The 23,844-nt window shown below is 42.3% G+C and overlaps 1 protein-coding gene across 1 annotated transcript in view; it reads left to right on the forward strand.

Annotated features, from left to right (window-relative positions):
* Window positions 1-18,289, forward strand: part of AAGAB (alpha and gamma adaptin binding protein) — a 32,604-nt gene extending 14,315 nt beyond the window's left edge. Inside the window, exons 3-10 of the mRNA XM_056571653.1 lie at window positions 7,624-7,720; window positions 10,747-10,836; window positions 11,792-11,875; window positions 12,495-12,571; window positions 13,882-13,981; window positions 16,493-16,597; window positions 17,752-17,801; window positions 18,018-18,289. Coding sequence (XP_056427628.1) covers window positions 7,624-7,720; window positions 10,747-10,836; window positions 11,792-11,875; window positions 12,495-12,571; window positions 13,882-13,981; window positions 16,493-16,597; window positions 17,752-17,801; window positions 18,018-18,095 — 681 coding nt within the window. The 3' untranslated portion in view covers window positions 18,096-18,289. The remainder of the gene's footprint in view (window positions 1-7,623; window positions 7,721-10,746; window positions 10,837-11,791; window positions 11,876-12,494; window positions 12,572-13,881; window positions 13,982-16,492; window positions 16,598-17,751; window positions 17,802-18,017) is intronic.
* The last annotated feature ends 5,555 nt before the right edge of the window (window positions 18,290-23,844 follow it).

The raw sequence follows: 23,844 nt of genomic DNA on the forward strand, positions 1-23,844 counted from the left end.
GAAAATTAATACGTTTAAAATTGTCATCTTCTGACCTCTATAACTTTTTTTATTTTTACGTGTACAGGGCGGTATGAGGGCTCATTTTTGCGCCGTGATCTGAAGTTTTTATCAGTACCATTTTTGTATTGATCTGACTCTTTGATCGCTTTTTATTCACATTTTCATGATCTAAAAAGTGACCAAAAATACGCTATTTTGGACTTTTGAATTTTTTTGCGCGTACGCTATTGACCGTGCAGTTTAATTAAAGATATATTTTTATAGTTTAGACATTTACGCATGCGTCGATACCACATATGTTTATTTTTATTATGGTTACATATTTTTTATATGGAATTGGGATTTGGGAAAAGGGGGTTATCTAGGAGGTTAATGTGTGTGTTTTTAAACTTTCTTTTTACTTTTTTATTTTTACACTTTTAGTCCCCTTAGGGGACTTTTAGGAGGAATCATTAGATTCCTCATACAGATCAATGTGGTTTCATAAAACCACACTGATCTGTGTGCTCTGCGCTCGATTGACAAAGCCTGGCCCTGCCAGGCTTTATCATTCAGAGCGCAGGAGCCAGCAGTGAAGGAGAGGTAACCCCTCCGGCTACCTCAGAAGTGTATCGCCAGGGAGCGTTTAAATGTCCCTTTAGACGCCACTGTCAACTTTGACAGTGGCGATCTAAAGGGTTAATAGCCGCCCGCGGCAATTGCCGCATGTCAACAATTAATGCCGGCCCCCAGCTACAGGAATCAACAGGGGGCCACGCGGTATGATGCTCGAGTCGAGAGCCCGTGTCATACACCTCTTGCCGTCTCAGGACGAGCCAGCTCATCCTTCGTCGGCAACCGGTTAAAGAAGGTCCCTTAAAGGGGTACTCCGCTGCTCAGCATTTGGAACAAACTCTTCGGAACGCTGGAGCCGGCGCCGGGAGCCTGTGACGTCATAGCCCCGCCCCCTCATGACGTTACACCCTGACCCCTCAATGCAAGTCTATGGGAGGGGGCATGACGCCATGAGCTCCCGGCATGGTCTCCAGCATTTGGAAGAGTTTGTTCCAAACTCTGAGCAGCAAAGTACCCCTTTAAGGAGGCCCACCAAAGTACCAGAGAGTAACAGGACAAGCCACAGGTTACTTTAATCATAATCAACTGCCTTAAACTGGCCCTTTACCCAACAGTAGAGGGCATCTGAGGTCAGAAGCCAAAGACACAAGGTACGTAATGCGCAAAAACTGAGAGTATGCTTTGTCGGAGTTTTGCTACTTTTCCTTAACTTTTCACATGAGTGATTCAACAGCTGTTGAGTAAATGTGTGGATACCAAGAAAAACATTTCAGGCAGTGTTTTTTCCTCTAAAGCGGATAAACACTCTAAAATAGCTTCCACTAGTTGTTTGTCTGCTGGGTGGAAATTTCAAGTATGTTACTGCCTGATAATCGCCTAGTCTATACTTTTAGATATTAGTTGCAATTCAGCAAACACCAAATTTTATTGTACATTCTTCCTATATGAGAAGTATGGTCTTATATTATAACATTAGGTAAACCCTAATCCCCTGCATTGATGTGCTCTACAGATCACAAGGTTTGACAATAAGGCCAAAAAGAAAAACAAATGAACAAACCCTAGGTGGTCAAAACAAGTTAGAAAAGAAAAATCACAACAGAGGCAAACAATTAAAATTAACTTTTAATACATTTTTAAAAGGGGGAAAAAAAAAAACTGGATCCATTTAAGGCTGCATTCACATCTCGGTTTTACATTACAGGTGCCGGATCCGACTGGGGAGGGGCAAACCGTGCGCTCCCGTACCCCAGCCGGACCAGTCAAACGAACACTCCGGTCGGCTTATTTTTGGCCCGTATCCAGTTTTGTGACCGGACCTAAAACCGTAGTATTTATTTTGCCTCTCCCCCAGCTGGATCCGGCACCCATAGTGTAAAACCCAAGAATGCAGCCTAACACACATGAAAAACATATGTATCCTATAGGGCAGTGATGGCGAACCTATGGCACGCCTGCCACAGGTGGCACGCAGGGCCCCCTCTGTGGGCACACGGCCATAGTTCACCATGGATGCCTTTTGATTCGCTCCGCCGGTGTGAGATGGAAACTTGCGACCCGTGCAGACTTGCGACCGCTCTCAGCTCTCCGAAGGTTTCCGAAGCTAGAGCTGGGTGGAGCGAAGGCAGAGCAGAGGACGCAGGTCTGCACGGGAGAAAGAAGCCACACCCCCCTCATCTCCCCTCCCGGAGGATGCAGGTCTGCACTGGACAAAGAAGCCATGCCCCCCTCATCTCCCCCTCCAGTAGGACACAGGTCTGCATGGGAGAAAGAAGGCAGAGCAGGGGAGAGAGGACATACACAGCTCCTCATCTCCCCTCCCCTGTTCTACCTTCGGAGGGCGCAAGTTTCCACGGGGAAAAGAAGGCAGAAGAGCAGGGGAGAGAGGACGTACACGGCTCCTCATCTCCCCTGCCTAATAATTTCTATGTGTGGGGACATACTGCACAGGCGGGGGATAAGGGGGTGGGGGACATAGCAGACTGGTCATGAATTCTATGTATGAAGGGGGACATACATAGATATCATTAGGGAGGGGAGATGAGAAGCCGAGTATGTCCTCTCTCCCCTGCTCTTCTGCCTTCTTTTCCCCGTGGAAACTTGCGTCCGAAGGCAGAGCAGGGGGAGGGGAGATGAGGAGCTGTGTACGTCCTCTCTCCCCCTGCTCTGCCTTCTTTCTCCCATGCAGACCTGCGTCCTCTGGGAGGGGGAGATGAGGGGGGCGTGGCTTCTTTCTCTCGTGCAGACCTGCGTCCTCTGCTCTGCCTTCGCTCCACCCTGCTCTAGCTTCGGAAACCTTCGGAGAGCTGAAGGGAGGAGCGGTCGCAAGTCTGCACTGGTCGTAAGTTTCCACCTCACATCGGCGCCGGACTTCGGCTATGCTACCCGGAAGACTGGAGGAGGAATCGGAAAAGATCCGTCCTCCTAAGAGCAGGCTGTGTGGAGCGTCGATGCACCACACAGCATTCTGTGTGGAAGAAACCATACTTACCACTGGACTGCCAGGGCTGACTGTGTCCTCCCCCTCCTTCTCCAAAGGTAAGAATAAGAGAGGAGGGAGGGGGGTATAACTGTTAAAAATAAATAAACCACCCCCCTCCCCACACAAACACACACAGCACCCCGCAAACACACAAACTCTAGACAGTTCCTGACATGGACAGAGGTGTCAGCAGAGAGCACTGTGGTCAGACTGAAAATAGCTTCACAATTTCCTCTGAGGTTTACAGGGCTGATGAGTACTAGAAGGATTAAGAATTTTTAATCTATAATATATATTCATGGCTGTAAATGTTGGCACCCCTGCCATTTTTCAAGAAAATGAAGTATTTGACAGAAAAGGATTGCAGTAACATGTGTTTTGCTATACACATGTTTATTCCCTTTTGTGTGTATGGAAAAAAGCTAACTGGACATAATGTCACACCAAACTCCAAAAATGGTCTGGAAAAATATATTGGCACCCTTTCAAAATTGTGGAAAACTAAGAGTGTTTCAAGCATGTGATGCTCCTTTAAACTCACCTGGGACAAGTAACAGGTGTGGGCAATATAAAAATCACACCTGAAAGCAGATAAAAAAGGAGAGAAGTTCACTTAGTCTTTGCATTGTGTGTCTGTGTGTGCCACACTAAGCATGAACAACAGAATCAGAAGAGAACTGTCTGAGGACTTGAGAACAAAAATTGAGGAAACAATATCAACAATCTCAAGGTTACAAGTCCATCTCCAGAGATCTAGATTTGCATTTGTCCACAGTGCGCAACATTATCAAAAAGTTTGCAACCCATGGCACTTTAGCTAATCTCTCTGGGCGTGGACAGAAGAGAAAAATTGATGAAAGGTGTCAACACAGGATAGTCCGGATGGTGAATAAGCAGCCCCAAACAAGTTCCAAAGATATTCTAGCTGTCCTGCAGGCTCAGGGAACATCAGTGTCAGCGTGAACTATCCGTCGACATTTAAATGAAATGAAACGCTATGGCAGAAGAACCAGGAGGATCCCACTCACAGAAAAATTGAAGCAAGAATTACATTTTGCCAAAATCCTTCTGGGAAAATGTCTTGGTCCCTATGGGAGCTATAGCACTGCAAAAAAAAAGTGAAAAAAAAAAGTGAAAGGAGTACTCCGACGCAAAACTTTTACCTGTGAAAAGAAGCATGAATAAAAGTTATATTACAATGTAATGTACTCACCTTGTCCATATCGGCTTCTTCCCAGACTTCTCCTCGGTTTTCCATCAGGCCGGAAGCTGGTGCCTTTGATGACGCTCGACTGCCTTTTTTTCACGATCCGGCGCCATCTTCGCCCGGTGACTCATCGATACCATGAGTCACTGCGGGCTGTGCCGGCCTCCCAGCCCGGAGTCGGCTACTCCCCCTAACTTAATTTATTCATTTATGCGCTGAGCTGAGCTGCCATAAGGCTCGGCTCAGCAAACGCCCACCTAAGCGCTGTCACTCAATCAGGGGGAGGGCAGGAGCTGGCCGGATGTCAGGAGCGGGCATGCTGGGAGATGTAGTTTTTCCTAGCGCGGGCCAGGAACTTCGGGCAGCCGTAATAGGAGAACGGCTGGGCCGTCTAACAAGATTGAGGGGTCGTTGGACAGGTAAGTTAATGGGCTACAGTTAATGGGCTACATTGTGGCATTTTTTTTTTTTTGTGGTGCATCGGAGTACTCCTTTAAAGGTCATTTAACCCCTTAACTAATAAAAGTTCAAATCACCCCCCTTTTCCCCCAAAAAAAACAAACTGTGTAAATAAACATGTGGTATTGCCGCGTGCGTAAATGTCCGAACTATAGAAATATATAATTAATTAAACCACACGGTCAATGGCGTACGTGCAAAAAAAATTCCAAAGTCCAAAATAAAGTATTTTTGGTCGTTTTATATCATGAAAAAATGAATAAAAAGCTATCAAAAAGTCCGATCAATACAAAAATTGTACAGCTAAAGACTTCAGATCACGGCGCAAAAAATGAGCTCTCATACCGATCCATACGCAGAAAAATAAAAGTTATAGGGGTCAGAAGATGACAATTTTAAATGTATACATTTTCCTGCATGTAGTTATGATTTTTTCCAGAAGTCCGACAAAATCAAACCTATATAAGTAGGGTATTATTCTAACCGTATGGACCTACAGAATAATGATAAGGTGTCATTTTTACTGAAAAATGTACTACGTAGAAACGGAAGCCCCCAAAAGTTACAAAATGGCATTTTTTCTTCAATTTCGTTGCACAATGATTTTTTTTTTTCGTTTCGCTGTAGATTTTTGGGTAAAATGACTGATGTCACTGCAAAGTAGAATTGGTGGCGCAAAAAATAAGCCATAATATGGATTTTTAGGTGCAAAATTGAAAGGGTTATGATTTTTAAAAGGTGAGGAGGAAAAAACGAAAGTGCAAAAACCGAACACCCCTCAGTCCTTAAGGGGTTAAAAAGGATGGCGCTATCCAGGGAAAGGTCCCTCCCTAATACAAGTGAGGGGAAAAAAAAAAAATTTGGGGATGGGAAAACGTAATAGAATACAGCATAAAACTATTCCATTTGATAACCTATATAGAAGCTCGTGCAAGACAACTATATGATGTCCATTTCATTAAAAAAAACACAGTCTTGTGGAGTATATAGGTGAACAGGAATCAAACATATTTGCCTCATCTGGTAATAAATGAATTGACATTTCGATTGTAAAGGCGGCATACGACAAAAATATCATAAGATACATAGCACAGTGAAAAAAAAAAAAGGATAGGGGATAAGTTGTCCCGGTATTAAAGGGGTACTCCGGTGCTTAGACATCTTATCCTCTATCCAAAGGATAGGGGATAAGATGCCTGAGCGTGTGAGTCCCGCCGCTGGGGACCCCCGGGATCTTGCACGCGGCACCCCGATTGTAATCAGTCCCCGGAGCGTGTTCGCTCCAGGACTGATTACCGGCAACCACACGGCCGGTGGCGTGTGACGTCACGCCTCCGCCCCCGTGTGACGTCACGCTCTGCCCCTCAATGCAAGCCTACGGGAGGGGGCGTGATGGCTGTCACGCCCCCTCCCATAGGCTTGCATTGAGGGGCGGAGCATGACGTCACACGGGGGCGGAGGCGTGACGTCACACGCCACCGGCCGTGTGGTTGCCGGTAATCAGTCCTGGAGCGAACACGCTCCGGGGACTGATTACAATCGGGGTGCCGCGTGCAAGATCCCGGGGGTCCCCAGCGGCGGGACTCACACGATCAGGCATCTTATCCCCTATCCTCTGGGTAGGGGATAAGATGTCTAAGCACTGGAGAACCCCTTTAATGTGTATAATGCAGTCAGGAGTGCTGTGCCCTACAGTCATCTCAATATGCACTGCCATTGATGCCTACACCTCTGCCTGTGGTGCAACAGCTACTACTATATATAATGTGGGGAATTTGCAACCGTCTAATGTACATTACCTTTCTTACAGGGTAAACTCCACAAGCGAGCATTTGATATCCTATGTGTATGTCTTGCTTCATTTTGTAGAGGAAAGCTTATTAAATAGTTTGTGCAATATAAAGGAAATCCTCCATGCATGACCTCTTGGGGTTCCTTGGGGACCGGATTGGGAAACATATCCTGATCTGATATGGTAGTTTTGGCACAATCATTGTTGCTAGTAAATAAAGGTCTGTTTGTTCTTGGAGTTAAAGGGGTACTACTGTGGAAATTATTATTATTATTATTATTATTATTATTATATATATTTTTTTTTTTTTTTTTTTTATCAACTGGTGCCAGAAAGTTACAGATTTGTAAATTACTTCTATTAAAAAATCTTAATCCTTCCAGTACTTTTTAGGGGCTGTATACTACAGAGGAAATGTTTTATATTTTTGGATTTCTCTTATGTCATGACCACAGTGCTCTCTGCTGTCCAGTTTAGGAACTGTCCAGAGCAACATATGTTTTCTATGGGGATTTTCTCCTGCACTGGACAGTTCCTAAAATGAACAGCATAGGTCAGCAGAAAGCACTGTGGTTGTGACATAAGAGAAATCTAAAAAGATAAACATTTCCTCTTTAGTATACAGCCCCTAAAAAGTACTGGAAGGATTAAGATTTTTTTAATAGAAGTAATTTACAAATCTGTTTAACTTTCTGGCACCAGTTGATTAAAAAATAAAAAAAATAAAAAGTTTTCCACGGTAGTACCCCTTTAACCTAGGTCAGTGTTTCCCAACCAGGGTGCCTCCAGCTGTTGCAAAACTACAACTCCCAGCATGCCCGGACAGCCAAAGGCTGTCCGGGCATGCTGGGAGTTGGTTTTGCAGCAGCTGGAGGCACCCTGGTTGGGAAACACTGACCTAGTATGTGACTGAATTAAAACTGAGTTCAAATCCAGGTTCTCCCCAGGTTTGTACAGGTTTCCTCACTCCAAAAACAATGATTCTTGAATTTAGATTGTTAACCTTGTTGGGGACAGGGTCCGGAGTGTGTAATGACACCACTACGGGATATGTTGGCACTTGCTACATCAGCCATGAATATTATCTTCCTATAACACTATATATATTTTTATATTCATTGACAGAAATCTGGTCTAGAGAAAGTGTCGCCCTGGCTTCCACTGCTTGAAGACTGGCTACTGGATGTCATGATCTTGGTGTGTGATCGTGCATGTGATGCAGGTGAGAAGCAGCTCTGGGGTAAACATGGGGTTAATAGAGGATGCTGTGTCACTTGAAGGCTTCACTGACCAGCAGTACAGCAGCTCAGCCTGCAGAGGGCCAAAGCCTCTAGCTTAGGATAGGACAACAGACCTCATTCACACCAATATATTAGTATAGTGGCTTTATTCTGGAACTAAGCAGTAATTCTCAAGGGCAAATATTTGTACATGAGCTTTATATAACTAAAAAACTTATCCTAGTCTCTAAAATTGCCAACTGTTTTATTATAGATTTTTTAAAGATGCTGATAACAGTCTAGTACACATTAGACTGCCGATCATGTTAAAAATGTTTCTAAGGCTGGCTTCGCATCAGCGCTTTGACATCTGTACTATTAAAGAGTACTTTTCATCAAATAAACTTTTTATATATGATAGATGAATGCATAATAAACAACTTTCAAATTGGTTTTCATAAAAAATGTGCTTCCTTTTATTTTTACTGTTAAAAAAAGTGACCACTAGGGGTCTCCCTAGCAGTCCTGGCTGCAAACCTTTGTATAGATTTCGGACTCATGCCGGCCTGGCATGAGTCCGAAATATCAGACTGCAGCCTGGAGACAGGCAAGCTCAGCGCAGCTCCCCGCCTGTCAATCAGATAGGCGAGAGCAAATGCTGTGCTCACATCACAGCAGGGCATGCTCCTGACTGGTCAGCCGCATCATCAGGCTCTGCCCCCTGAGCAGGAGAGTCGACGCACGCTGGCCAAATGTCAGGGCAGTGCTGCTCTGCAAGAAAAATGGATCGGGTCTGTCTTCCCCCTCATCTGATCTTCTATAACTCTGCAAGTAATTTACATTAGAAGGGAGGAAGGGCGGAAGTTAGCCCTGGCAGGCATCAGATGAAGTCGCGCCTTCTGGGCCACGCACATGGCAGGAGACTAAGCTGCCGAAAAGGACAGAAAAAAGGTATTTATAGGGGGTTTTGAGATAAAATAATTACGGGGATAGAGTGAGTGAGAGTCAGGGACAGATGGGGAGGGGGATTAGGGAGAGTTAAGATGATAAGTACTCTTTATGATCTGTTTACATAGTATAAGGGCTCATTCTCATTGGGCCGAGTTCTGTCGGCAAGTCTATCAGAACAATGGGAGTTCAGCAAAGAAAAAAAATAGTGTATGTCCTATTTTTTTTTTTTTTTTCTATCCAGTAAAATACCAGATCTATAACTGACCCTGACCCCATTCAAGTCAGTGGGATCCGTCCGGAGCCAGTGGTATCAGTTGTGCTCCAACCAATTTGCACTAAAATAAAAAAAATAAAAAATAACGGAGCACAACGGCAATGTGAACTGAGCCTTACGGATGTTAACAGATGCAGACTGTCTGATATTTTAAAAGATTAGTTTGAATGGCCCATTAAAACAATGGACAGTTTTTATCACTTTACATTTGTTTAAACTTGTTTATCTGTTAAAGTCCACTTTAAACCTATTGTTTAACTATTGTTCCTTTTCTGAGTATGCTCAGTTTCAATAACTGATTATAATGGAAGTACCAAACAATGGATGCAAACTGAGAGTACTCCCGTCACTAAGGAAATTCATAATGAAGGTTATGCTTTCTTTAATCTCTGAATTATGCATGTCTCGTATTTATTTTCAGCAAAATAACAGACATCAAGGGGGAGAGTTATTAAAACCTCTGCAGAGGTCAAGTTGACTAGTAGCTCATAGCAACCAATCAGATCACTTCTTTCATTTTTCAGAGACCTTTTTCCAGAATGAAAGAAGCGTTCTGATTGGTTGCTATGGGTATGATATGATTAACTTTTCCTCAGCACAGGTTTTGATAAATCTCCCCTCAAGAGTAACAGATGCAAATGGACATTTAACAGAGAATATATATCACCCCTTGAAATCTATGGGATCTGTTAATTCCCATTTCTCTAAAGAATAGAAATGATAATGCTGATGCAAAATAGCTTTAAAGGGGAACAATTCTTTTCAAATCATCTGGTGCCAGGAAGTTTTACAGATTTGTAAATTACTTCCATTTAAACTTACTCATCCTTCCAGTACTTATCAGCTGCTGTATGCTCCAGAGAAAGTTGTGTGGTTCTTTCCAGTCTGACCACAGTGCTCTCAGGTTGCCACTTCTGTCCATGTCAGGAACTGTCCTTAGCAAGAGAGATTTTCTGTGGGGATTTGCTCCTACTCTGGAAAGTTCCTGACACGGACAGAGGTGTCAGCAGAGAGCACAGTGTTCAGACTGGAAAGAACCACACAACTTTCTCTGGAGCATACAGCAACTGATAAGTACTGGAAGGAGTAAGATTTTATTAAAAGAAGGAATTTACAAATCTGTTTTAACTTCATGGCACCAGTTCATTTGAAAACATTTGTTTTCCACTGGAGTACTCTTTTTAAGGATGATTTTTTTTTTTTTCTAAGGATGAAATTTAGTTAACTTCATCAGTCCTTTTTTTGTTTATTTTAATCTTTTATGGTACATTCACACAAGGTTTTCTATGGATTTGTTCAAGCATTTAATAACATTGATTTACACTGTTAAAGGGGGTATTCCAGGCAAAACTTTTTTTTTTTTTTTTTCTATCAACTGGCTCCGGAAAGTTAAACAGATTTGTAAATTACTTCTATTAAAAAAAATCTTAATCCTTCCAATAGTTATTAGCTTCTGAAGTTTTCTGTCTAATTGCTCAATGATGATGTCACGTCCCGGGAGCTGTGCATGATGGGAGAATATCCCCATAGGAGCTGGACAGCTCCTGGGACGTGAGTCATCAGAAAGCAGTTAGACAGAAAACAGCAACTCAACTTCAGAAGCTAATAACTATTGGAAGGATTAAGATTTTTTAATAGAAGTAATTTACAAATCTGTTTAACTTTCCGGAGCCAGTTGATATATAAAAAAAAAGTTTTTGCCTGGAATACCCCTTTAAATCTACAGAAAACATGGTAGTGTGAATGAACCCTTAGTACGTTTATGATTAGCTGCTGAGTATTGGGTCTTTGCTTTTTGTACAGGTGTGAGCCGACAGACTGCCCAGGAGTGGTGTATACAGCATGGGTTTGAGTTGGTGGAGTTAAATCCTGAGGAGCTGCCAGATGAAGACGGTAGGTTGGCAACTTAAAGCGTACCTATCAGATCCCACAAAAAAAACTAAACTGTTACAGTATGTGTTACTCAGTACCTCGTCCTTATCATGTACATATAATTTTTATGCCTCTATCACCTATATTTCACTAAAATAGCATATTATAGCTGCTCAATGTATTTTCAATTGTCACAAAGGGAGGGGGCGTATCCACACTTGCCTTCACGGTGATGACTCCTCCCCTCCCTCACTCTGCTGACTCACTGCTCTTGGAGCCTGGCAGCCCTGCTCTGTCACCCTTTCCTCTCTGGTTTTATGCTGTGTATACACACACACACACACACACAATGATTATTGGAGATTGCCTGTGCTCTACCACCAAAGACAATATGGTGAGTGTATAACTTAGATCTTCCTATGTCATTTATGGGTGTCTTCCTTATGTTGTCTGTAATGCTGGGACTTGTTGTTTTGAAATAGTTGGAGGTACAGTGTTTGGATAATTGTATTTTTTTTTTTTTTTTACAGCAGTGTTGCCTACAGCTTTTGCAAAACTACAACTCCCAGCATGCCCAGACATCCTTTGACTGTCTCCATGTTTGGAGTTGTAGTTTTGCAACAGCTGGAGGCACATGTTTGGTAAAACTCTCTGTTACAGCAGTGTTGCTGCAGGCTGTGTTCCTCCTGCAGCCTTGTCAATCAGCCATCTCGTGTCCATGACCCTCCTTGGACGCGTTCATGTTGCTGTGAGACTCATCAGTGTCCCAGGAGGTATGAGGACCCCTAGTGGTGGGATTTTTTAAGGCAGTTTTCTTTAATAAAATGTGAATAAAAAAAATGTATATTAGAAAAACTATTGTTTTGCCAGGATGTACAACATATAAAAAGTTTTTATATCTGACAGTGCCCATTTAAGTAGGCATTTTTGCCAACCTAGAATTATGTTCTGACTGTTCACTTCTTCTGTGATACAGATGATTTCCCAGAATCCACTGGTGTCACTCGGATAATACAAGCTCTGAATGCCAACGTATGGTCCAATGTGGAGATGAAGAGCGGTAAGTGGTGCAAGTAATCGTGGAAACAAAATGGAGGGAATAAACCAAAACTGTGAGAAATCTAAACCGTCTGGCTCTGCTTATAGCAACCAATCACAAATCAGCTTACCTATCTGAATGGGCTCTGGAAAAGTGAAAGCTGAGCTGTGATTGGTTGCTATTGACAAAGCCAATTTTAACCCCCCCCCCCCACAAAATGAATGTGATATCAGTCAATAAAGTGTACGTCATTAGAAAAACGTATGCTTTCTGGTTTGTCTCTGATATTGTGGCTAAACTTCGCTGAGGTGCAATGCCACACAAAACCTGATTTAGGTAAAATACTGGACAACCCCTATAAGATGTTTTTAAGAGCTTGTCCTGTATTTCTATGGGGAGAGTTTTATAGTCCCTTTCATCTAGTAATAACAAGAAATATGTTGGCAGAACTAGTTTTAGTGATCATTTAAGCCTCAACATATGTTTCTTATAAGGACAGTGCTTGAAACCTGTTTGAGCTTCACTCTACATTATACTGGAATAGTATTCTAGGACCAAGAATCTTCTGTCCAGGATTCTTCATGTATTTCAAATATACACTGAACTTTGCCAATTTTATTGCATATCCATGTTTTTTCAGAACAATCCTACGGGATCTTCAGCTCATTGACAGCCATGAACCTCAGTCCTGAGACTAATGGGGAACCACAGGATAATGTAAGTGGTTATGTTTATAGGATTATCATATGAAACCAATCTGGTGTGTTCACTGTGTTGTTATCATTTGTATCTCTGATAGAATCCGTATATCTGGCCTAAAATTAATTGGTCACTTTTTTTTTTTTTTATAAATTTTTTTTTATGCTACTTTTGTATAGCGGTATAATATTTTGCATAAAAACACAACCTACCATTCGTATAAGAAATGGAGTCGGATTTTTTGATGACATACTTCCAATAAAGTGGCCCTGTTTTTGACAAAAGGAAAAAAAAAAAACTTCTGACATGTCAAATGTTTTGATCGGTCAGGGTGTCAGTGCTGTGACACTTATGTCACATATTATAACTTGTGCTTCTTTCCCTGGCTTGCAACAATCTCTGTCTAGCTTTTAAAGGGGTTATCCACCATAAGGTGATTTTTAGTACTTACCTGCCAGAACTGGGTATTTCCTGTTGGATTTTGTTCTCTAAACTACACATCCCACAGTTCCATGCTTGAAAGTTTGAGATCACTTTCCTTCCTCCCACGCATCAGCCACCAATTGAAAGTGTTTTCTAACACCTACAGCTGTTGCAAAATTGAAGCAGACAGGCTCCCTCTGATCACCTGACTAGTGATGTCAAGTCTCGACGCACTGCAACCTGGGAAATCCCGAGACATGAGTAATTTTGTATGCTGTTAAAAATAAATATTGGGGCGATAGTCACAAAAGAATCGTGAGAAAACCGTCACACACAGGTACAGACACTATATTATGAACTACACTAACTTTACAGCCCCTGTAGCATAGTCAAATAAAAACACTTCCTGGAATACCCCTCTAACGGATGGCCCCATAGATTTACAAAGGACCAAGAGTACTGCGAGCTGGGGAGTGAAGTGCCCGCACTTCTCCCTGTTCATTTTACTAAGTACTGAGACCCTGACCAATGAAAACATTTGACACATCTCTGTTAGAATGTCAGTTCTCTTTAATTATAGAGGCTCTTCAAAAAGTATCTTTTCTGTTGTTTTTATTGCTAAAATAATCCTTTGCTTCAATTAAGCTAGTTGTATGTAGATACTAAAGCTGGATCAGTCCCTGCACTGCAGCCCACAGAAGATACCGCAAATGTTGAAATCCTACTACAGAAGCCATAAGATTATATCTTAGAATTAAATAATTACTATTACATAGTGAGTAGATGATTGTCTTAGGCGAGGTTTGCACTATTTGTATTTACATGTAAGAGAGCTGGGTGAAAAATTGTGATATAATTTTATGTATGAATTGGACTATGATTCATATGCATGTGATTCCTTTCAGGTCTCTGTGTCCAGTGGAGATGCCACAGTGCCTTCCACCGAGCAGGAGCGTGCTGGTGATTCTAGTAGTCATAGTGATCCTCAGACTGATTCTTTAGTAGGTATGTCTTCAGCCCAGTGTTTCCCAACCAGGGTGCCTCCAGCTGTTGCAAAACTACAATTCCCAGCATGCTCGGACAGCTTTGGCTGTCCGAGCATGCTGGGAGTTGTAGTTTTGCAAAAGCTGGAGGCACCCTGGTTGGGAAACACTGCTTCAGCCACTAACTAGCATGTGCTATGAATATTATATTTAATCTGCATACAAAAAGCAAGAGACCGTCGAAGGCGCCTAGTGAGATACCGTATGGGTGAAGGGAAGTAGAGTTGGGGGGGAGAGGGGATGCAGGGTGTGTGGACCCCTTAGGTAGTAAATGCTCACCTTGGAGCAAGTTTAAACTTGCATATCAACCCACAAAGGGGGTTACAAAGAAACTGGAACCGCTGCTATGCCGAGGTTGCAGGTGAGGTGAAACAGTCTCCCGGAGAAAGGCAGATAGTGGATGAAGGAAAAAAGACCTCTGTGTGGCGCTGCTGGTTCCGTGGATGGTAGTAATAAACCGAAGTCTAGAGTAGAGTAGATATAAAAGCTTTATGCAAATTCATAAAACAATAAAACCAGTACAGAATAAGATTACGCATTTCGGGGGAGCTACCCCCTTCTTCTGATCTGAAGAAGGGGGTGGCTCCCCCGAAATGCGTAATTTTATTCTGTACTGGTTTTCTCGTTTTATGAATTTGCAATAAACCTCCAAGCTTTTATATCTACTCTGGACTTCGGTTTATTACTACCATCCACGGAACCAGCAGCGCCAAACAGAGGTCTTTTTTCGTTGATCCACTATGTGCTCTATGGGGAGGGGCTGGGTACACTAAAGCCAGACTTCTATGCCGCCAAATTATTTCTCACAATACGATAGGGTCAGGCAGTGAAAATCCAATACCCCTGACCCTTCACTTCAATATAATTTTTCAGTGGAAAACCAGTAAGCAACATACACCTTTAGTTAAAGGGGTACTCCTTTCTGTCTAACCACAGTGCTCTCTGCTGACACCTCTGTCCATTTTAGGAACTGTCCGGAGCAGGAGAGGTTTTCTATGGGGATTTGCTCTTACTCTGGACAGTTCCTAAAATGCAGTATATAGTGGAAAAAAAGCAGAGGTAGCGCCGGGTGCGGTGTAGGTCTCTAGCCGGTGTAGGTGGGTACCCGGGTGGAGGGTAGCGTGTCCCTTGCCGGTGATGGTAGCTTTGTATGCAGGCCTGCAGCATGAGGACAGAGCCCAGAGGTGGATCCGTATGTAGAATGCAAAAAATGTAGAAAAATGCTGCAGTGGCACTTCCAAGGAATTCACCCAAAGTCGTGGGTATAGGTATAAAGTAAGTAATTTATTTTTACAGCATTAAGAAATCAAAGAAAATAAATAATAAAGCAAGACGCGTTTCGGGAGTCACAGCTCCCTTTTTCAATTGACAGCAACCACCTGCAATTGAAAAAGGGAGCTGTGACTCCCGAAACACGTCTTGCTTTATGAATTTTCTTTGATTTCTTTATGCTGTAAAAATAAATTACTTACTTTATACCTATACCCACGACTGGGTGAATTCCTTGGAAACGCCAACGGAGCATTTTTCTACATTTTTTGCAGTTCCTAAAATGGACAGAGGTGTCAGCAGAGAGCACTGTGGTCAGGCAGAAAGAAAATTCAAAAAAGAAAAGAATTTCCTGTGGATCATACAGCAACTGATAAGTACTGGAAGGATTAAGATTTTTTTAATAAATTCATTTACAAATCTGTTTAACTTTCTGGCACCAGTTGATTTAAAAAAAATCTTAATTTTCAAGCTGAACCTGCCGAAAGTGGGGGGGTTTGGCCAACTTTAGTGTAAGGTGGATGGGCATCTTTAAAACTTAAGCGTCCTTCATATTGTCCATGAAGAGAAATTCAGTCAGGCTGAAATTACACATGTCCAGTGTCCGGCCTACATGAATCCGGCCTAAATCTTGATGCAACTGATAACGTGCATCAGTTGTGAAGCATCTGGCGTCCATTGTTTCTGAACGCCAGTTTGGGGATCGCAGCAAGATGTTTTCCCCTGTCTGGTGCAGGACCGGAGAGTCAAACCATCCGGCATCAAAAATGAGACGCCGGATACATGTGAACTGTCCTATTCAAATGAATGGGATCAGTTTCCCTCCGGTGCATTTTCTACAGCGGTGAAGGGAAAAGATGCCGTACGTCGGACATATGTAATCCTCGCCTTAGCTAAAGTCATGGCATTGTACCATTGTCATTTTGCCAATAGATTCTAGCAGCTAGTGTGATCCCAGTGTATACAGAATATCAGGGTTCAGTATAACTAGACAGCCCCGATTGTGTGCTTTAACGTAGACCCATCATCAGGGCTTGTGATATCTGTGTACACCATGCATTCTCTAGAGACAGACATTACATAATAACACATAAAATGTGCACTGTAAGAGCTAAAAAGATATGCTAAAATAAGCCAAAAAAACTCTCACAAAGGGTTGAAGTTCACTGGTTTAACCAACAATCCCACCTGCTATCATCCTCAGACCCCATGTTGGATCTTGATATTCGAGAACTCGCCAGCCTTACTTCCGGAGAAGGGGACCTGGAGAATTTCGGACGACTTTTCAGTAAACTTCAGGAAATGAAAGGTAGTTCTAAAAATGATACTGAATAGACGACTGTGGGTTACATTTCACACTATTCAATTATTTTAGCATTTTCAGAACTTGGTTTGTTAGTTACATTCTATTGCCCTATATGCATCTTAGAAGGTGTTCTCCAGTTTAGGTGCAGACAACATAACAATCTGACGTTGGTTTTGGAGAGGTTAAATTAACCCTTTTGCTGCTGGGACAATTTGTCAAACTTTTGACTTTTTTTAAAATCCTGAATTATCTACATTATCTGAAAAGTTTTTGCAAATGACAGTTAAAATTACTAGATAGAAGATTGGTCCGCTCACACGATCCCCAAGACCCGAAGGGTCTTACCCGAAACGCGTCCACGCTGTCTCCATTGTTGCTGTTTTATGCTGGCTGTACCGCATGCCTTGCGGCTTTTACTTGGTTCTGAATAAAGTCTACATCGTTTACCACTGGCTGTTCTGCTGTCTATACACTTTAAGGTGTTTTGTGTCTGTCTCTGTTTCAAAGTTTCGGATTTCCAAAATATTTATTTTAACTTGCGCCTAGGTTTAAAGGAGAAGTATCACGCAGAAAAACTTATCCCCCAACCAAAGGATAGGAGATAACTTTTAGATTGCGGGGGGGACACAGGGCATGTTGACCCCCAAACGAATCTGTGTCTGACACGCCCCCTACATGTATCTCCATGGGAGAGCCGAAGATACAGCCTTCAGCTATCTCCAGCTCTCCTATAGATATACATGGAGGGGCGTGTCGGCCGCCACTTTGTTCCTGGGGTAATTTTTTTGTCCATGATACCTCTCCTTTAAGTAGACATGTTTACTGTCTCCTTAAAGGAAAGGTGAAGAGGCCCGATATCCTAAAGATTTACCAATGTTCTGCTTAGGAGCAGGGGTGATGGAATGAGCAGCTGCACCTCTTTTTAATAGAACTCACCTAAATTTCTTTGGTATGAAGAAAAGTTCCTGTACCCTCTCCTGGGGTCAGTGGATGCTGTGCAAGGGGAGTCAAGCTTTGTATAGAATATGTTGCCACTATATAAATTACTTGTTTTTTGGGGTTTCTTTTTTCAATCCATAGACATGTGTTATGGTAAGGATACAACGGTGGGGACAAAAAAAAAATTCAACTTCTGATATTTATCTATTTCTGATCAGGTAAAGCTGCCTCTATGCCACACGAACAAAGGAAACTGCATGCAGAAAAGGTAAGTATTATGTCTGGGCAGGATTTCTGATCCAACCAGAGATTCAATATTGTTCACTTTTGGGACATTGCACTTTTGCATTTTATTTTAAAAGTAACCAAAGTGTCTATGATGGGAATAATTTTCTAGATAGAAAATGCTTCTACATTGCAGGAATTGCTGACTCTTTATCTATAATCTCTTAATCTGTGGTTCATATGTTGGTCTTTGTGTCAGGTTGCCAAAGCATTCTGGATGGCTATTGGAGGAGACCGTGATGAAATTGAAGGCATTTCTTCTGATGAAGATAACTAAGAACAAATGTGTAGACTGCCGATATACTTGGCTTTTATTCTGCTTAGTGGGTTTGCCACACTTTTTGTACAGCTCCTTTAGAACAAGGAACCTAATATCTTATCTCTCTAGTACATATTGTCATCTGTGATCCCAATTGTGTATTTATTAGAAAGAAATCTAAATAAACTATTTTGTATTCATTCCAACATTAACATCACTGGTCTGAGGTGTGTTGAGGAGAGACATTTAAAGGGTGCGGTCCCCAGCGGCTTCTTCCCACCCCACCAGCCTTGATTGATAGATCTCTCCCTGTTTGGATATAGGGAAAGATCTATAAGTCCAGGCTGGTGGATAGACATTAGCCGCTGGGGACCTCTCCAATGGCTTGTGGTTAAGGCAGCATAAATTCACGGAATTCACACAACTATACCACCAATGGAGATTTAAAAATTCTCTTTAGATGCCACATGCTAGCTATAAGCAGCAGCCCACAGTTACTGAAATTGGTGCGGGCTTGAGCCAGGAGCCCACGCCATATGCACAAGTGCAACCTCCCCCATATAGCATTGTGGATGATCTGCATTAGAGATGAGCGAACTTACAGTAAATTCGATTCGTCACGAACTTCTCGGCTCGGCAGTTGATATCTTATCCTGCGTAAATTAGTTCAGCTTTCAGGTGCTCCGGTGGGCTGGAAAAGGTGGATACATTCATAGGAAAGAGTCTCCTAGGACTGTATCCACCTTTTCCAGCCCACCGGAAAGCTGAACTCATTTATGCAGGAAAAGTCATCAACTGCCGAGCCGAGAAGTTCGTGACAAATCGAATTTACTGTAAGTTCACTCATCTCTAATCTGCATCATGGTGGGAGTAAGTGTCTAACCTGCCCATGTACAAGTAACCAGTAAGTGGCCTCTTCTGTGATTTTTGTCCCATTTTCTGTGATTTTTACCACAAAAAATGGGACGAAAAGTGCTATTTTACCAAAATTGTACAAATGACAGTAAAAATGTGTCTGGACATCTCTGTGACCATTGCAAAGGTCATTCCACAGGAAGGAGGCTGAGCTTTAGCTATTGTGAGATTCCTGTGTTCTCTACTGGTGTCACCTTTTAGCTGTAATGTTGTTCAGATCACTTTCCAGCAGCCTTCTCCTTATCATTACAGACACTACAAGAAGTATTAGGATGTGCATAGTAAAATGAAACAGTAGAACAAATCCCACCAAATTCTTTAAAAATATGTTTAACATAAAGCCTGATTTAAATAATAGGTCTCTTTCTGATGACACATTCCATTTAAAGGGGTTGTCCAGTAAAAGGTCACTTAGATGTCTTATTACAGGGGGTGGTCGACAGCTAGAGGCTTAGACTCCATACACTTTTAATGGAACTGACGAAAATACCCAAATACAGCAATGAGTATCTTCCGCAGTTCCAGCGAAATGAAAGAAGCGTGTGCCATCTGCAGCACATGTAGCTTGTGCAAGGTCCCAGCTGTTGGGCCCCTGTGATCAGAAACATAAGTGGTCTTTCCCTGAACAACCTCCTTTAAAGGGGTACTCCACTGATCAGTGTTTGGAACAAACTGTTCCGAACGCTGGAGCCGGGAGCTTGTGATGTCATAGCCCCACCCCCTCAATGCAAGTATATGGGAGGGGGCGTGATGGCAGTCACGCCCCCTTCCATAGACTTGCATTGAGGGGGCGGGATGTGACATAAGGGGGCGGGGCTGACATGAGCTCCCGGTTCCAGCATTTGGAACAGTTTGTTCCAAATGCCGAGCAGCGGAATACCCCTATAAGCATGTCTGGTGCAATCACTTAAAAGGACAGTCCTCTCCTTTTAGGGATTCAGTGTCACCTGTTAGGGTGCATTCACATGCTAGTAGCGAGTTACGCTACCATTGATTTAAATGGGTCTGCGGACAGTCTACAAATCTGACACTATTGCGGACTGTCTGTGGACCCATTCAAATCAATGTTAGTGTAACCTGCAGCGTGAACCCCGCTGCTAGTAATATCGTGTGAACGCACCCTTAAAAGGTTTTCCCCCTCTGTGTCTTGAAGTAAAACTAGAAATGTCAAGGATCTTTTTAAAGGGTCAAGCACTGAGTTGAACGAAAACTATTTTGAATAGGTGCCACAAGAGTGCAAGCCGTTTTCTGTCAGAAGAAGGGCTACTTTGCATACCCAGTAAGCAATGCATTGCCTACATATCCAGCTCCCCAAAGGACACTCCATACGCCCTCAAACCTTTGCTCTATTGACCCACAATAATCACACACTGATGTCTATTCCAATGAGAACCCAAACATGTAAAAACCTGAACTCCTCAGTCCACCCTCAAATGTTACAAACAGGTCCGGGAGCTCCCAGCCAATCACAACTCCGGATACATCAACACTGGAAGAAGTGAATGGACTACAGTTCGGGGGTTCTCTTACTACCAGTCCTATGTCGGAGGGTGTTAAACATTCTTTTCATGTGGTCGACCATTTGTGCGTTCCTCATTCATTGAAGAGAGGCTTATATGATCACGACTCCCTTTAATGTCCAACAAACCTCACTTGTAGTTCTTGATATTTAATTTTTTCCATGTTCCATTTCCAAGTAATAAAAGTGTTGAATTCAGAGCTGGTAAATACACATGCCAGGAGAAGACTGAGGCACTTCAAGCTGGACGCTGTCTTCATCATCAGCAAATGTTCTTGTTTCCAGTGACATCATACAATAAGTAACACTTTAAAATAAAACAAGACCCCAAATTGGGATTCAGATTGTGGAAAATCTCGGGATCCTTCCCCAATAAGGATTATCAGACATTGATGGCTCAGAGCTAGTGGGGGTGCGGGGGAGACGCGCTCATAAATAACGTGTGCTGATCCCGGTGGATTTACTAATGAAATACACAGTGGTGATATCATTCTTTCCAATAGCTCACTTTTTGGAGTAATAGATAACAGATTCAATTTATGGAGTTATAATTGGCAAGCGTTTCCCTTATTATGACTTTTTTTTTTTTACTGCCCAACACTTTTAATAACCATTTTTTTTAAAGAGACATTTACTTATTATGCACGTCCAAGCTTTGCTTCTGAGAAGAGCCACATGGTTAGAACGATGCTTTTTGGCCCGTTTTCTTGTAGGAGATAGATGAAGACACACATGATGCTTTTCATGTGGTGCAGTCGTACATCACGTAATGTTGGCCAGCTGTTGAATGTGGTTTACAGGATGATATGAAAGAACCTGCATTGGTTTCTGCACTTGCCCTCAACCATATAATTTACCTTCTGTGATCATTTTTTTTTTTAACCAAATTTTTACTGTCATCTTGGAAAGTTGCTTTAAAAACTGCTAAAATGCTATAAAAATTCAACGTATGAAAACAGCCTAAAATAGTGTTTCCCAACCAGGGTGCCTCCAGCTGTTGCAAAACTACAACTCCCAGCATGCCTGGACAGCCTTCGGCTGTCCAGGCATGCTGGGAGTTGTAGTTTTGCAACAGCTGGAGGCACCCTGGTTGGGAAACACTGGCCTAAAAGATGTCAAATCTTCATACCACCTCAGTTGTGGTTATAGGTCAAATCACTATTGCCTTATGGCAATATTTCTCTAAAAAACTTACTTTAAAGGGGTATTCCAGGCCAAAACTTTTTTTTATATATATCAACTGGCTCCAGAAAGATATAAACAGATTTGTAAATTTCTTCTATTAAAAAAATCTTAATCCTTCCAATAGTTATTAGCTTCTGAAGTTGAGTTGTTGTTTTCTGTCTAACTGCTCTCTGATGACTCGCGTCCCGGGAGCTGTGCAGTTCCTATGGGGATATTCTCCCATCATGCACAGCTCCTGGGACGTGACATCATCATTGAGCAGTTAGACAGAAAACTTCAGAAGCTAATAACTATTGGAAGGATTAAGATTTTTTAATAGAAGTAATTTACAAATCTGTTTAACTTTCCGGAGTGCTCTCTGCTGACCTCTGCTGTCCATTTTAGGAACTGTCCAGAGCAGCATATGTTTGCTATGAGGATTTTCTCCTGCTCTGGACAGTTCCTAAAATGGAAAGCAGAGAGCACTGTGGTCATGACATCAGAGGAAATGCATTTCTTTTTTGGATTTTTCTTTAGTATACAGCCCCTAAAAAGTTTAATAGAAGTAATTTACAAATCTGGTGCCAGAAAGTTACCGTAAACAGTTGATTAAAAAAAAAAAGTTTTCCACGGGAGTACCCTTTTAAGGGGTTCACCAGGGATCAAAAGTGTGAACTATTTTTCAGCATGCACTAAGTCTACAAATCCTGCCATCCCTTTCATTTCCTATCATCCCTTTCATTTCCTATGTTCCTCGCAGCCTTGCTTAGCAGCCTCACAGTGCCAGCCCCCTAATGGTCACATGATTTGATTAGGCGCCAACATAAATGTGAGGGGAAACCACTCCCAATGTGTCGATGCGTCGTCATCAGAACTAGTAACAATATGACTCGTGTTCCCGATAGGAAAATGAACACTATTGAGTAAGCATATTGGTAGGTTACTCAACATACAGTTATTGAATCCGACTGTAGGAGCTGGAGAATAAAAACCAATGTATATTGCCTTTCTTTAATTTATCACAATCCCAAACAGTGTGAATGTCTTACATGGGTAGGACAACCCCCTTTTACCCAAGAAGAGTAGACCAACAGCTGACAATCTCACACATATGGGCCTGCTGACAACTGTATTGAAGGAAGAATATGTTGGATTTCAGTATGCCTACTCTTTTGTTCCCATGGATGGTATGCTCCCATCTGGCAGGGGCTTATTCCCTCCCCATTGAAAAAAAACAACATGCTCAGCTAATATTTATGGTGGGCAAAAAAATTTTGACTAACAGCTTTGTGATTATATATATATATATATATATATATACACACATATATATATATACACACACACACACACATACATACACACACACACATACATACATACATACATATAGCCAGCTTTAGCCACTGACCAAATGAGGATCCAAGATAGGAAGGGGCTGTATTATGATGTGTGTGAACTATCTGCTCGGAAACCATAGGCGGCATTTATATAATCCGACAGGTACCAGGACTGTTCAGAAATGTGCCATCTCATAGACGGCAATGCATTTCTGAGAAATCCACAGGAAAAAAAAAAAGACATATCTATTCTTTCTGCGGACAGCAGAATTGGGATTTCCACAGCAGAAACGTCTGCCGTGAAAATTCCACCATGTGGGCAGTGCAGCAGAATCCCTTTTTTAATTAATGAGACTCTATTCTGCTGCAGTGGAATATTCCCGTATAATTCCGCTGTGTGAACATACCTTTAGACTGCTGAGCCACCCTGTACACAAGTAATCTTGTAAATCGCTGACAGAAACTATAACACACCAAGGGTTTTGCAGGGGTCACACCAACGATGTGTTTTTTTTTTTTTTGCGGCAATCACATCGGCCGCACATCCCCTATTACAGATGTGGGCTGATCATTTTCAGTAGGTCAAGATGACCGGATAAGCTGGTCCCTGCCCTTGGCCAGGGGCAATATCTGCCTGTTTTTTAATAATCGCAACATCTAATAGGGCCCTAAGGCTCTGTTCACACCATGATGCATACTTCTGTATGCTAATAGGGTCCTATTGTAAAATTGTGCAGACTGTAAAAAACAAACAAAGAAACCTTTATAATGCATAATACACAGGATGCCTCTGTAGTGCTGGGCGGTATATCGGTTCATACCGAATACC

Source organism: Hyla sarda, chromosome 4, assembly GCF_029499605.1.
Source record: "Hyla sarda isolate aHylSar1 chromosome 4, aHylSar1.hap1, whole genome shotgun sequence".
Taxonomy (NCBI): Eukaryota; Metazoa; Chordata; class Amphibia; order Anura; family Hylidae; genus Hyla; species Hyla sarda.